This window comes from Channa argus, chromosome 11 (genome assembly GCF_033026475.1).
Source record: "Channa argus isolate prfri chromosome 11, Channa argus male v1.0, whole genome shotgun sequence".
Classification (NCBI taxonomy): Eukaryota; Metazoa; Chordata; class Actinopteri; order Anabantiformes; family Channidae; genus Channa; species Channa argus.
In genome coordinates, this window is record NC_090207.1 from 19442571 (window position 1) to 19457797 (window position 15227).

General features: G+C 39.7%; 2 protein-coding genes across 2 annotated transcripts; one reads left to right on the top strand and one right to left on the bottom strand.

Moving 5' to 3' along the window:
- Positions 1-1848: 1848 nt before the first annotated feature.
- On the top strand, positions 1849-10820 carry LOC137136205 (histone-lysine N-methyltransferase SETD1B-A-like). Its single transcript, XM_067521347.1, has 17 exons — positions 1849-1986; positions 2088-2192; positions 2291-2561; positions 2652-2764; positions 2876-3934; positions 4036-4767; positions 4888-5004; positions 5099-5177; positions 5288-5478; positions 5585-5711; positions 5804-6205; positions 6554-7564; positions 7935-8101; positions 8183-8308; positions 9943-10062; positions 10301-10438; positions 10532-10820. The coding sequence occupies exons 1-17, from the start codon at positions 1849-1851 to the stop codon at positions 10703-10705; spliced, it is 5070 nt and encodes a 1689-aa protein (XP_067377448.1). The 3' UTR covers positions 10706-10820.
- hpdb (4-hydroxyphenylpyruvate dioxygenase b) lies at positions 10814-14976 on the bottom strand. The gene is made up of 14 exons (XM_067522411.1): positions 14851-14976; positions 14725-14751; positions 14395-14457; positions 13979-14083; positions 13664-13706; positions 13376-13458; positions 13146-13235; positions 12959-13062; positions 12774-12851; positions 12231-12393; positions 12060-12131; positions 11851-11973; positions 11494-11610; positions 10814-11396 (listed from the first exon to the last, which is right to left on the bottom strand). Exons 1-14 carry the CDS (start codon positions 14851-14853, stop codon positions 11295-11297), a joined length of 1173 nt encoding a protein of 390 aa, XP_067378512.1. The 5' UTR covers positions 14854-14976; the 3' UTR covers positions 10814-11294.
- Between the last annotated feature and the right edge of the window lie 251 nt (positions 14977-15227).

Sequence of the window (15227 nt, forward strand, 5' to 3'; positions counted from 1 at the left end):
GTGTAGAGATAATCCAGAGATAAATAGAAACCATAACTGTAGTAGTACTTCATAGGAAGACTACATGACTTTCAAGTTATTTGTACATCCCCAAGGATTTGTAAATGATTTTTGGGACTTCATAACACACCTACAAAACATCCTGTTCCCTTTTAAGTGTTTAAACAGTCTCTAATTAATTTGTACTGACTACTCTTTAATATCTAATAAATATATCTAATGGTATATTATAAAAACACTGTCATACTCCACAATAACATACAAATTATCTAAAATGGGTAATATTGTTGTATTTTGTTTCTGTATTTCATGGCATTGCTATTTTTTTATTACACAATATTTATAGCTTATTTAAAATGGTAAATAGTCGCTTATATAGCGAGGATGGACAGGATCAGGAATGAGTACATCAGAGGGACAGCTCATGTTAGATGTTTTGGAGATAAAGTCAGAGAGGCCAGATTGAGGTGGTTTGGACATGTTCAGAGGAGAAACTGTGAATATATCGGTAGAAGGATGCTGAGGTTGGAGCTGCCAGGCAGGAGGTCTAGAGGAAGACCAAAGAGGAGATTTATGGATGTAGTGAGGGAGGACATGAAGTTAGTTGGTGTGAGTGAAGAGAATGCAGAGGACAGAGTTAGATGGAGGCACATGATTCGCTGTGGCGACCCCTGAAAGGGAGCAGCCGAAAGGAAAAGAAGAAAGTCGCTTATATAGCGCTTTTATCCAAAGCGCTTAACAATGTTGATTCCCATTCACACACACACACACACACACACTCAGTAAAGCAGTGGCTGCCATGCAAGGTGCTCACCTAACCCACCGGGAGCAACTTGGGGATTCAGTGTCTTGCCCAAAGACACTTCGACATGTAGCCAGGGGCAGGATTGAAACACTGACCCTGTGGTCCATGGACGACTGCCTTTACAAACTGAGCTACAGCTGCCCCACACAGTGCCTATTTGCATTTTTTACAATGTTTATGCAATATTCATTTTGCACACATTGTACTAATCAATTTGTAAAGCTAGTATATATTTAAACTAAATTATCAGACACATTAGTTTTATACCTATATTGTATTATGTGCACCGATTTATATAGCGAATGTAAACATTCCGAAGAATATATGTTATTGGCACACAGTTATAAATCTGAGCGATATTCCCCTGATCTATTTCTTGTCCTGCTGTAATTCTAAATGACCCGTCTGGGCACTATCTTGGAAATAAACTTCCAAAAAAAATCATATTTTATTTGAATGGCACCGTATAGTTTTAAACATTGCCATTGCTTTTCAGTGCATTGTACCAGAAAGTCTATAATCACAAACTGGCCATAAGAATTTCCATAAGAATGTTAGTCACCAACGCATTTTCTGACATGCATTTAATGTGCATTAAATTCCTAACCGAGCAATGAAATTTCAAACCTGTCACCTGTACCCCTACCTCCTCTTGGTATTCTTCCGCCTATGTAGGCTCTATATGAATTGTCCTCTGTCTACCGGCGGATGAATCTATTGTCCAAGCTGCGCGACGAACTGTAAAAGCACCGAAAATCACAATAGTTTTTCCACAATGTTGCTCCCTCAAAGGATGACACTTTGGTACAGGTAAGTGAGTTAAATATGCTGTATTATAATTTACGTTAAGTATCTGGACATGTTTTACATTCTAACGTGTTATTTTTGGTATAAAGATAACGTTGCAGGTGATGCTCTCCATCACCTGTTGGGGCGTGTTAATCTCCAGCGGAGGACTAATGGCAGCTAGCTTACGGCGATATTTATCTAAAATGACATCACATGATGTTTATTTGTTATCTTTCTAGGTTTTGACGAATGTAATGGAAAGCGAAAAACAAAGTACTGAGAGAGAGACGTTGCCTCAGCAGTGGAGAAGTTGCAAGTTGATCATTGACCCTGCATTGACAAAAGGACTGTACAAAGTGTACCGTTTTGATGGACAGTATTTTAACATACCCGTGAGTATTTATAACTATCGTCTTTTAGAAGGGACAGGATGCTTCCTGCTATAAGCACACATTGTATTTTCCATGATAATAATGGCCGTTTACCCCAACAGGTGGAGGACTTAGGTCTGTTTCCTGTGGATACAGTCAGAGATCCCCGCATCTGCCGCCTGTGGAGCAAATGCAACAAGACCGACCTTGTAGTGCCCAAATTTAAGGTGAGCTTCACAACAATTTTAAACATAGTAATGATACTACTACTACTACTACTACTAATAATAAAAGTAATAGCGGTTGCTTACTCGTGTCCTTTCAGGTTGATGAATGGTATGTTGGCCCTGTTCCTCCCAAGGAAGTGACATTTTCCAGGTTGAACGACAACATAAGGGAGGCATTCTTGACTAATATGTGCAAAGAATATGGGAGCATTGAGGAAGTTGAAATCTTTTACAATCCCAAGAACAAAAAGCACTTAGGGATTGCAAAAGTTGTCTTTGACACAGTGAGGGCCGCAAAATATGCTGTTCAACACCTTCACCAAACATCCGTGATGGGAAATGTTATTCATGTAGAAATTGACCCCAAAGGTAACACTGATTTTAGCAATACCTAATATTTTATATGAATATGTAAATGTTAATGTAGTTGAATGTTTTTATTATATACAACTTTGTCAGGTGAAAACAGAGCACGATATCTCCAACTCCTCTTACGTGGCCTTTATACTCCTTGGACATTGCCAGTGGGCAGCAATGAGAGAGCTCTTCAAAGCTTAATTGACAGTTTGGTGGTAAGCTGGATACAGTTTGAACACTGAAGTAATTTTATATTTATGTATATATTCCTGTTGTTAAACAATTCTTTCCTCAGTTGTCTTCTGTGTATATTTTATCTCTTACAGGTCAGCTCAGTCAGGCAAGGACAGGGGAGTGTGTCCAGCCCCACTAGCATCGCTACACCCCTCTCTCTGGACACAGCCTACTCCAGTATTTGGCAAGATACACCTTGCAGCTTTGGGCTTACACCGTATTCTCAGGGAACCCCCCGCACTCCTTGCTTGTCTGCAACTCCTCTCTCCCAGGATTCTTGCTACTCCAGTCTTCAGGCAACTCCAGTCCTCCAGGGGGAGCCCTCCATGTATATTGTTCACAAACCCTTAAGGCGAGAGCTCTGCCATCGTAAGCTTGCCAGGTATCACAGGGGATTTGTCGAAGTCTCAGATGTCAGCTTACAATGGAAGCATTGCCAACAAAAGCCAGCTCACCTACTCTCTACCCAAATACAAACTAGCAGCCAGCAGCTTGCTCTATGTGATCGTGAAGCACAGTCCTCTAATCATAACAATATAGAACCTTCCCATGACCTTGCCTCCCCATGTCAGGAGTCCAGTGACATGGTGACTGCTACCTCTAAGGGTTTACCCCTGAATTGCAACTCTTTTAGCATCCTGAGCATTAATTTCTCAGCTGACCAGCAGACAGCAGCTGGTTCCCCATCCAGTAAACATGAATGTGAAACACTCTTCTCTCCATCTGCTCTTAACTGTTCCTCCAGCAGCCCCCAGCCGCAGGTAGAGAGTTTGGACTCACGCATTGAGAGTTTGCTGATAAGCAGTGGGAGTAGTGACCCCTTGTACTTTAACAGAAAGATTTTGGAGGCTAATGTCCACTCTCAGGACAGCCCAACTTCACCTTGCTCAGCTAATAACTCCCCTTTCACAGATGACTCAGTTGTTTGCACCACAACTTCTTTTGGGTCCTTCACAGCAAGATGCCAGCACTCCTACAATGATGTTGATCCAACATTGCTCACTGAAATTGAAGAGGATGAAACTACTCAAGCTGTTTCGTTTCTTACAAGAAATTCCCAGTCTCCTACTCTCTCAGATTTTACAGATGTTGAAAGGATTGGTCATGTTGACTATGAAAAAGAAGCAAAAACATCACTATCATGTCCAAAGGTAATAGTAATGATAATGTTTTTATCCATGTATTATGTGTATTTATCTAATGGTTTATGCTCTGCCTTAAATCAGCTATTTAGATTTTTTTTCTTACTCAGGAGCCTTACGCATCAAATGAAGATGAGGAGCACTCAAAAAACAAACATTCTGCAGCTCTGATACCAACTAAAGACACCTCTTTTACTCAGCCTCTTACATTTTCTTCTCTCAGTCACACCACTCCACACATTGCCCCCCAAGCTCCTCCTGCCATTGCAGCTGGATGCTTACAGCCATCAGTGACCTCTTTCCCTTTCCCCCCTCCTCCCTTTCCCCCATCTATTCCACCTCTCCCACCTCGCTTGCCAAATGGCATTATTCCCATCCCACCTCCAGGCTGGATCCCCCCACTGGGCCATCACACCCGCATTCCCATTCCTCCACCCCCCATTCCACCACCTCCTCCTATTCCTCCCCCACCAACCTTTCTTAGACCCCCTCCACCTTTAATAGGTGTATCTTCTGTTCCACCTCCTGTGCACACGTATCCCACACCTATGCAGCCGTCAGGCACTTTGGATAAGGAGAATCCTTTAAGGCATGGTAGTGCACCTGTCCCTCAGCCACCATGGCCTGCTCCACCTTTCCCAAGGTTTAACCCCTTTGTGCCACCACCAGACTACCCAATTACATGGGAAAACCCTCACAAGGTCACTGTAGAAAAAGTTTTAGAAGTCCTCATGGATGAACTAAGGTCAATCATTAGGAAGGACATTACACGTAGAATGATTGAAGGTGTTGCTTTTAAGGCATTTGAGGATTGGTGGGACTCTCGGGAAAAGACAACAAAGGTAAGGTATTTAGATCCTTTATTTTGAAGTGGTCAGTGAAATCATGTGAACAAGGATTTTTCTTCTTTCCATTCCTAAATGTAACTAGTATGTTCATTATTGTTATATTTTGTTCATAAGATACAAGCGTCTCCTTTAAAAAGTGGAACAAGTAGTATGTCAGAGAAGAACAAACTAATAAATCCCCTCATTCGCATCAGTGGACATGTCAAAAAACCTCCACTGCCATCTTTTAAGGTAAACTATTCTGCTTAGTAATACATGAAACAAACATTTGGCGTCTAAATGACACATGACTTATATATTTATCAAATAATTTATTCTTATGAAGGTAAAAAGGAAAAAAGCAGGTGATCCTGGTATAACAGAAGAGATAGAAAATGTGTTGCATTCTTCGCATGAAAACTCTGGTTAGTGCTTTTAATGCAGTTTGTCCTCATTTACTTTAAACTGCTTCCTTCAACCCTGTGCTAGATTACAGCTCTATTAACCTTGTTGTGCTTTTGGCATTTGACTTTAGATATTAAAGAGGGAAATGAAATACTGACACCTGCATCAGAGAGACCTAAACGCAGACACGCAAGACCACATGAGCTTGACAGTGATGATCAAAATGACGAAGGGAAAGAAGATACCACACTTGTAGATGATGAAATAATACCAGATACAGGGGAGACCCTTATGACAGACAACAATGCTCCTGAAACACTGGTAAGTAGAATTCAATTTTGCAGAATCTGGACAAAGTCTTGTAATGTTAAACTGCTAGTATGCAAAACGTCTTTAAATTGTATAATATGACTGGTTCTCCAATTAGTTTGACAGAGATGATCGTGATTATGGAGATAACAGTAATTATCCTGAAGAAGAAAAGGATGTGGCACCAAGAAATAATGACAATGAAGATGCAACTTCTACAGATGGAGCACAGTGCTCAGATAGTAGTATGTTAAAAGATTATACAGCTGAAACACGGACAACTAATGAATAATGACATACTTATATCTAAATGTCTTTGTTTCCTTTTCTACTGCAGGGAGCAGCTCTTTAGAGGAAAGTGAGTACTCATCAGACTTCAACTCCTCTGACTCATTCTCTTCAGAGAGCTGTGAGGACTCGTCCTCCTTTAACCTCAATTCTGAAGATGAAGCCATGGATGAAGATGCAGAGGACAGCATGAGTGATGAGTGTATTGTGATATCTTCAGGCGAAGAGTCAATGGAGTATGATCCTCCCCTTAACCTCTCTGCCCCACTAACCCCTGGTGCACAGCTAGACCTGGCCCTGCAGGACTGGTCACATCTTTTTCATAATGAGGAAACAGATGAAAACCTGTATACATCCCATCAACAAGACATTTGTGACTTAGAAGCCATGATGGAATTCCAAAATGGCGAACCACAAGACGTACAGCCCCCATCACCTATAAGACTTCCAGGTTATATGCCCAGTGTGCTGTATTTTTAGAGTTAGGTCACTGCCCCAGGGCAGCATACTGTATATATATGTGTATGTGTGTGTGTGTGTGTGTGTGTATATACACACACACACACACACACACACATATATATATATATATATATATATATATATATATATATATATATATATATATATATATATTTTTTTTTGATGTAGGTATAATGCTTAATAACAAGTATACAGACTTTTTTTTAGATAGCATTGCAGTATAATTTTTAAAAGCTAAGAAATTCAATAAATCATATAAAAGTATTGAATAAATGATGTAAACATGATTTTTTTTCAAAATTTCTTATCTTTGTAGCAGTGGAACCAAACCTTGATGTGATGATGGAGAGCTCTGAGTTTATAGTGGAGTGTCCACAGAATGTGGAAAACCTGAGACCTCTAACTCCGACTGGCTGTTTAGTAGAAAGTGATCCTGACCTCCTGCTAAAAAGCAAACCAACATCTCCAGCTTTGGTTGAGGTGGAACGACCACAAACCCCAGGCAAAGGGATAGTAGCTGAACTGGAAATTGAGGACTCAGATGAATCTAGTGAAGTCCTCTCGCTCTCCCCAGCAAGCACAGAGTTTGTTGTAGTACCTTCTGATGTCCCAGCAGCGTCATATTCATTGTACCAAGAGATGCCTAAAACTCCTGGTAGAGAAGAGAGAAGTGAGTGGACTGAGTATAGCTCTGGGAGAACTCCACCAACTCCTGGCAGAGAAACAGCTATGTCAGAAGCTAGTCCATCACCAATTCCAGGTCTGTACTGCAACCCATATAGAACAGCCCCAAAGACTCCTGGAAGAGACATTATTCTTCCCCGACGAGCTGTAATCCACTTGAGGAAAAATCAAATGGTGACAACTGCACCTCCGCTGTTATATGATGATTCTCTTAGATGCTCCCCAATCACACTGTCCTCTCCATGCAGCCTCTCTGATTCTTCATCTGACACTGCTGACGGTAGGGGTGTATGGATCAGTTCAGGTGTGAGAACAAAGCCTTTGCAGGGACTGGAGAATGTGCCTGGCCTTTTGAATGAGGAGAAATCCTCATTGAGGCAAAAACAGTGGAGGAGGCTAAAAAATAGATGGAGACCTCAACATCGCAAGAGATCACTTAAGAGAATCACTGGTTCACATTACTATCCCAGTCGACCCTGCAGGTGGCGTTCACTTGGTGAAGAGAGAAGAATCCTTCATAGTGTTTGGAAGGAGGGCCTGGATGAAGAGGATGCAAGGCTGCTGCATTGTACATATGAAAGGTTGCAAGCACAGGAGACTGGCTGTGGATGGCTCAATGATACCCTCTGGATACATCACCCCCATATCCTATTTAACAGTTTCATTTTAACATTAAACAACGTGAGTTTACAGTAAGTGAACTCAGTAGCTGATAAAGGCTTAATAGATGTGATGATTATAAGCAGCCTAAGTTTGATACTGTGCCATGTACAAATAATGTTACATATTTATATAGGAAAAATGTTTATTCACATTATATTTAAATTCTAATGGTTTACAGTTCAAAAGCCTACCAATGAAACATTTGAAACATTGTGGGAATTCCACTTTAAGTACTGTTTCTTAATACATCAAGTTGCAGGTGAATAATGAGTTGTCATAAGGAAGTAGCATTTTTTAAATGATACGCAGTACCTCCTCATCTGTGGTTAATGTCTTTAACTGCTGCTCACTGACCAAAGTCCCCACACAGAAAAGTGAGGAAGACAAATCATGGCTGCCAAAACACAGGACTGGCTCTGCTCGCAGTGAAGGCTTCTATAAAATTAGCAGGAAGGATAAAATGAAATATTTCAACAACACAAAACTAGCCACTGAGCTTCCATCTACAAGCACTCAGGTATTAAAGGCAGTAAATCATGATTATGCCAGTGCGCAGTTTGTTGCAGTCAGTGCGTAATGTCAGTGTGTATTTCAGCAGGGAATGTGCATCCCTGCCCAGCAACAAACCTCCTTGCGATCTGGATCTGACTTCAGGTCTGAACAGCGCCGCCTGCTGTCTTCTTTTAGCTGTGACAGTGACCTGGTCAAGTTCAACCAGCTGAAGGTAAGTGAGGTGGAATGGATCAGTGTACTCCACAATAAAAATACCTTATAAATGAATATGACTTAATGACATGTGCTAGCATTCCAAAATCCCATATTATAACAATTTATTAGAGAAGATAAAAAAACCCCCCACTGTGTTTTAACATGTAAACTTGTGTGGAAAATGTAAACCCAATTATATCCCATTAGATAATATACTTGTTTGTTTGTATGTAACCTTGCCATTACAACTGCACTTGTCTATATAATTATATGGGCAAAGAACGCTCTAATACAGTAGTCATTATGGTAATATCAAAACACCAAATAGACTAAATGTGAAACTCAGTATCAGTGTTTCTCTCCAGGTGGACAGAGGTGGCTTTGATTAAAATTTTATAGCCAAGGGAGAACTTAGTAATTTTAACACAGTGAATATCAAAAGGCTACACACCCCTGTTAAGTTGAGTTTTTGAAACATAGATAGTAAATGGTTTGCACTTATATTGCGCTTTTCTACCTATTGGTACTCAAAGCTCTTTACACTGCATCTTATTCACCCATTGGCACTTACAATCACACACACACTCAGACACACCGATGGGGAAGCTGCTATGCAACTCACTTGGGGAACCGCTCCAGGACACTTTTTGGCTCTAATTCTCAAGGAAACTTCGACATGTGACCAGAGGAGCCGGGGATCGAACCAACAACTGCGAGATTGGTGGACGACCTCTGTAACCTTCCTGCACCACAGTCGCCCCACAATGTACAACTATATATCAGACTGAGATAAATCACCACAGAATTTTTTTCTACCTTTAATGTGCTCTATAATCTGTGCAAGTTAATTAAAAAAGAAATTAAAATAATTTAGGGAAAAACATAAAAATAAAAAACGTAATAATTGTGGTTGCATAAATATGCACACCCTTAAACTAATACTTTGCTAAAGCACCGTATGAATTTACCACAGCAGTCAGTCTTTTGGTGTAGGAGTCTATCAGCATGGCGCATTTTGCCTTGGGAATTTTTGCTCACTCCAGGCTTGGATGTTTTCTTTGTAAGAAAGGGCTTCCTGTGATGGACTGGTGACCTGTCCAGGGTGTACACTGCCTCTCAGCCGATGACAGCTGGGATAGACTCCAGCCCCCTTGGCAACCCAAATAGGATAAGTGGTGACAGCTCCTTTAAAATTGCTGTTGGCTTCTAAGCAGCCTCCTTCATGTTTTTTCATCATTTATGAAAGGATGTCCAGTTCTTGGTAAAGTCACTGTTATACTATGTTTTTTGCACTTCATGACCACCTTGACTATGTTCCATTGTATATTTAATGCCTTGAAATTTTTTTGTACCCTTCTCCTAACTAATACCTTCCAAAGGTAAGATCCCTTTAATTCTTTGTAAGCTAATTGTGGAAACTAGTTGTTGGCAATTCACTCAATTGCACAGACCATAGGCCACATTAACGGTAGGAAAATTCTGAAGTGATTTATCTTGGTCAGTTTTTTAACATCTCGAAAATATGGCATTTTAACAGTGGTGTGTAGACTTTATATCCCTTGTAATTATCATCATGTCAATATTTGCAGTGAGTGGAGCCTGTCTTTGCTATAATGTTGTTAAGAAACTCTTCATATCTTCTGATACCAGTTTCGAAAAAAGAGGATTCGATTTAGTCGGAGTCACATCCATGAGTGGGGCCTATTCGCCATGGAGCCTATAGCAGCAGATGAGATGGTGATTGAGTATGTGGGCCAAATCATCAGACAGGTAACACCAATGCAAACTACTATGATGCAGCTCAGAACCACAGACATACAGTTATCTGCTCTAACAAATATCACAGATGTGTTTTTAAATTAACCACATTTCCCATGATTGTTTCCCCGGAATTGGCTCAGTGGCCCATAGGGCCCTGTGATTTTTCTGGGTAGTTTCCAGGATTATGAGCAGATTGGTAGTGGTAAACAACATGTTCAAAACAAGTGTTTGTTTTCGTTCTGCTTAGGTCATTGCTGACATGAGAGAGCTGAGATATGAGGAGGAGGGCATTGGAAGCAGCTATTTGTTTCGGGTTGATCAGGACACCATCATTGATGCCACTAAATGTGGGAACTTGGCCAGGTTTATTAACCATAGCTGCAATGTGAGTAAGAGCTGTGTGTGTTAGTCATTTTAATATGTTTCAGGGCTTTATTTTTTCATTTAGAATATTCGGATTTTTGTTTTTTTCTTGCAGCCTAACTGCTATGCAAAGATCATCACTGTGGAATCTCAGAAGAAGATAGTGATATACTCCCGGCAGCCAATAAACATCAATGAAGAGATCACATATGACTACAAGTTTCCCATTGAGGAAACCAAGATTCCCTGTTTGTGTGGTGCAGATAGCTGCCGGGGCTCCTTGAACTAATCTCTGATGAGGTTTCCAGATTATGTCAAGAAACCAAAGTTGCCTAAGCCTTAACAAATACACTGGAGTCAACCATTTAAGTGTCACAAACAACACTTAAGATGGAAATGGGATCAAGCACTTGGAGCTTTATTTTATTAGTCTGACATAAAATGATAACCACTGTTAAAACAAAATCATTCTTTTCTTGGATAAACCATTATTAGAAAACATTGGATTTGGTTGTACAATAAGGAACATGTGGCAAACATTTATACACTGACGGTTTTAGTTGTGTGTTTCATCATTGAGGGAAAACATAGTCCAAACATGCTGAAGGCCTCTCTAAGGATTAAATGTCAGTTGAACTCTTTGTCCAATTTATAACAAAGATGTATAGTTAAATGTTTTCATTTTGGAGAGCTTAAATTGTGTTTTGCTTGAGTCAAGCTTATGTCAATAATGTTGTCTTTCTTGTTAGCATTTTGTAAAAAGAATTACATTATGAATGTGAAGCGGTGACGTACTCTTTTCACTTATGAAGTAACGTAAAATAAACACCATGAACAGTGTTTTTCATAGTAATTGTGACATGAATATCATACTGGGTTCACATGTTCTTTGTATCTCCATTTGGTGTCAGATTTCCCCTGGCATTCTGGTCAGCTTCAATGGCTTCGAAAAGGGATTTGAAGTTTCCTGCACCAAAGCCCTAGAGACAAATTGTGTATTTTAGTTAGTAAGTTACGATCATCTGCTACTGTATTTCCTTCTCTAAAAGTAATCGGACATCTTAGTGCCACACTCACCTGGTGATTGTTTCTCTGAATGACTTCCAAGAAAAGAGTGGGGCGATCCTGAACTGGCTTGGTGAAGATTTGAAGTAAATAGCCATTGTCATCATAGTCCACCAAGATCTTTAGCTCCTTAACACAAATAACATCACATGATCAGATTTGTCTGTTGTAACAAATTTCTCTATTAGGGTGTTATTACTTTGATTGTCACTAAGTATTTTGTATTTTAACTACCTCTAATAGTGCACACGTTGCTCTCAGTTTCATAGTGATTGGAAAATTAATTAATTTTCGTTAAAGAAATAATCATTGAAAAATGTTATGTTCTTTCAGCCTCAGTTTAGATTAGAACATGTTAGATGTTCTGACCTGCAGGACATCCAGGTCTTCTGCGATTTTGACTTTGGAGTGTTTCAACTTCTCCCTCAGCTGGTTATAGTAGGTGTCAGGCACAGACATAAACTCCATCCCACGCTCCTTAAGGTTACGTATCTGCAAAAAAAGGATTAATCAGAGTACTGCTGTGGCTGCTTATAGGATGCATCCTCATACAATGACAAAGAGTTTTGTAGACTTACTGCAGTGATGATATCTGACGTGTTCATGGCAATATGTTGTACCCCTGGACCTCCATAGTAGTCTACATATTCCTATAGGTCAAAATGAGGGGGAAGGATTCCTGTTATTTAACTATTAATGTTATTATTATGTTAATACTTTCTATTTTACACATTTAAAAAACAACATGCCTGGATTTGAGACTTTCTCTTCCCAATCGCAGGCTCATTGATGGGCATTTTCACAGTCTCCTCATAGTTTGCAACTACGATGGAGCGCAGGGCACTAAACTGTGTCTGAAGCTGCTTGTCGTCCACTGACCAAAAGCGATGAAAGAGAAGGTTCTTTTGATACCTATATGAAGCAGAAACAAGTAATAACATAAGAGAATCGTGGGTAAATAATAAGTTCAAGAACACAGGGTCCAAAACTTCTGAAGAGCCTCTTGAGGTGTTATGTACAATGTAAAATGATGGTGTTTAACTGTGGTTAAACAGGAAAAAGGAGACAGAGAACTGCAGTCTGCTAAACATGAACATATGACACTTTGAGTTATTTATCGCCTAAACAAGATCCAGATGTGTACAACCACTGGAGACCCACTGAAGAAAATGCAAAGTCATGCTGATTCCTCACTTATGGTAAACAACCAGAGTTATGTAAAAATGAGGCCCCCTTTGACTCCTCCTTAAATCCACCCACCCCCTTCCACAACAAATAGTTGAGTGTATTACCATTCCACAACTGGAACCATCTCATTGTCAGGTTGGTTTCCCACAATGTGGTCAATGAAGTTGAGTTGTCCCTCTGGTCTGTATGGATGAATGAATGGATGCAAAACCATATAAACATACTCATTAGTTGACTTAAGACTCAGAATAACACTATAATGGAGCAGAACCAGAATAACTTTACTCACAGTTTGGTTATTAAAGGATCTTTGAACAGAGGGGGGCAGAAACCTGGCAGAAACAAGCCACTGTATCCCATCCTCTCCACAAACGTGTGTGTGGTGTCACCATACTGCAGCAAAGAAACAAGTTTACAATGATGACATTTCTTCTCGACATTGATGCCCAAAATGTCCAGTATAACCTCATATTTACCGTCTGAAGCACAGCCATCCTCACTTTACCATATTTGTCCTCCAGTGTGTGAGGCTCCTTTATTATGACTGCACCACGCTCACGGGCTTTCTGTGAGTGGAGAAAATGATAATTTACTATCAACACAAAATGACTGGGCTAATATAGTTTGTTTCCAGCAAATAAATATATTGACTGCAGTTGTTAGAAAATAGCTGGTATTCACCTCCAAAATAAAAAACTAAATTTACCTGAACTAAGAAGTCACAGTCCTCCACAGTAAATGCAATATCCTTCACTCCATCCCCATGCTGGACCAAATGATATCCCATATCTGAGAAAAAGCCACATGCAGTCAATAAGTCAGTCTTATGTCTTATTTTTATATGAATCTATTCATGTGAATACAAGAAATACCCTGTGCCCAGTTTCTGGAAGTACATGCATGAAAACTGAACTTTTGTTGTAAGATATGATATTAAATTGTATTTGATGTTTCTGGATAAACAGAACTACCCTAGGTATGATCACTACTGTACCTTTGTTTCCAGGATTGAGGGCAGATGAGAACACATAAATGATCTGTGAAACACAATCATTAAGATGTTAAAAGCATCTCCTATACCCCAGTTCATCATTTGGGTGCTTGGCACAGATCTGCAATTTGGACATTACTCAAGAACACGAGAGCAGCCTAGTGAAAAATTCTTAATGTGATAATGTCTTTTCACTATTAAATATGATCAGTGACATTCAAACACCACTTCAGCAAGTGTTTTTATTTTGTTGCGCAATATTTCTCATGCTCCTGGTTTGTCATGTGTCATTTTTCTGCTGGGATGAAGGTTTTTTACCTTGTCTTGTTTGACTACATGGGACACCACTTCACGACTGCCTGTTTCCAAACCCTGATAAGCCAAAGGCTCAAATCCCAGCTTGTTACAATAATATGATGCGGCCTGTTGAAGACAGAATGTTTTTAGTGAACTGAAAACCTTTTCATCTTCAAAACCTGAAGATCTTTACAAAAGTTAGGCATTATTGCCACATGAACTGTGTGAGAGCACCATCTCCTGGTGGAAAGTGAGGTTTGATTTAGCTTGTGCTGCAAGACTAGGGAAGCCTGAAATTAGCAGGTGGTCTGGGGTTTTACATGCTGCTTCCCCTCCACCCCTTAGGAGAACCAATAGCTTTGCTGAACAATCTCCTCATCTGTGCACCCCCACCCCTTCCCAAAAGGTGAAGGTTATCACTTTCTGAGTTAACTCACCTGCTTTGCATTTCCAACCCAGAATGTTACATGATCAAAGGAGAGGAACCTGCCCTGCTTATGCTAGACACAAGAACAAAAAAAGGGTTTAACAACTGAAATAATAATTATTCAACTATAATTAATCTTTTTTGATAATTTGTTTTAATTAATTGAAACACATATCCATTTGCACATAAAAGAAAAGGTCATCTTTAGCTGAATGAAGATTAACATAAGATGGATTAGTGGACTTAAAAGCCTGGTTTTCATGCAGTGGTTTCTCATACTCCTTAACCTCTATTCATTAATGCAATGAAATAATAAAACTCGTAGTATTAGATTACCTACCTTTTCGCCTTTGTCAGTGTATGTTGTCTATAATGGAAAGAAGTCATATAAGTATATAAATATAGCCATGCTTCTCAGTGACTGGCAGATAGAAAGAAAATTATTTATTAGTGAATGGTAACTCACCATTTTGCTCCCGGTGTCCTGATCTGATGGTCAGAATGAAATCTACAATGAACTCCTGAATTTAAAAGCAGAGGGGGAAGTTTTAAATCCACGCCTTTCTTCAAGCAGGAGGTACTAAAAGAGGAGGAGGAGGAGGATGAAGAACGCTGATGCTTGGTGCACTTTTACTGATCATCATCTTCATCATAAATCACTACCAGATTGATGCTATTAAATCAACATCACGGTCAAATCAAGATTTGCTATCTGTTATCTGCTTTGCCTATTATTATTTAAATAGGAGCTATTTTTGTCGCCTCACTGCGTCATAATGCATCAGTAATCATTTAGATTTATAAGTACAAATGAATCCAAACTTTAAAAAACAGGGCCACAGA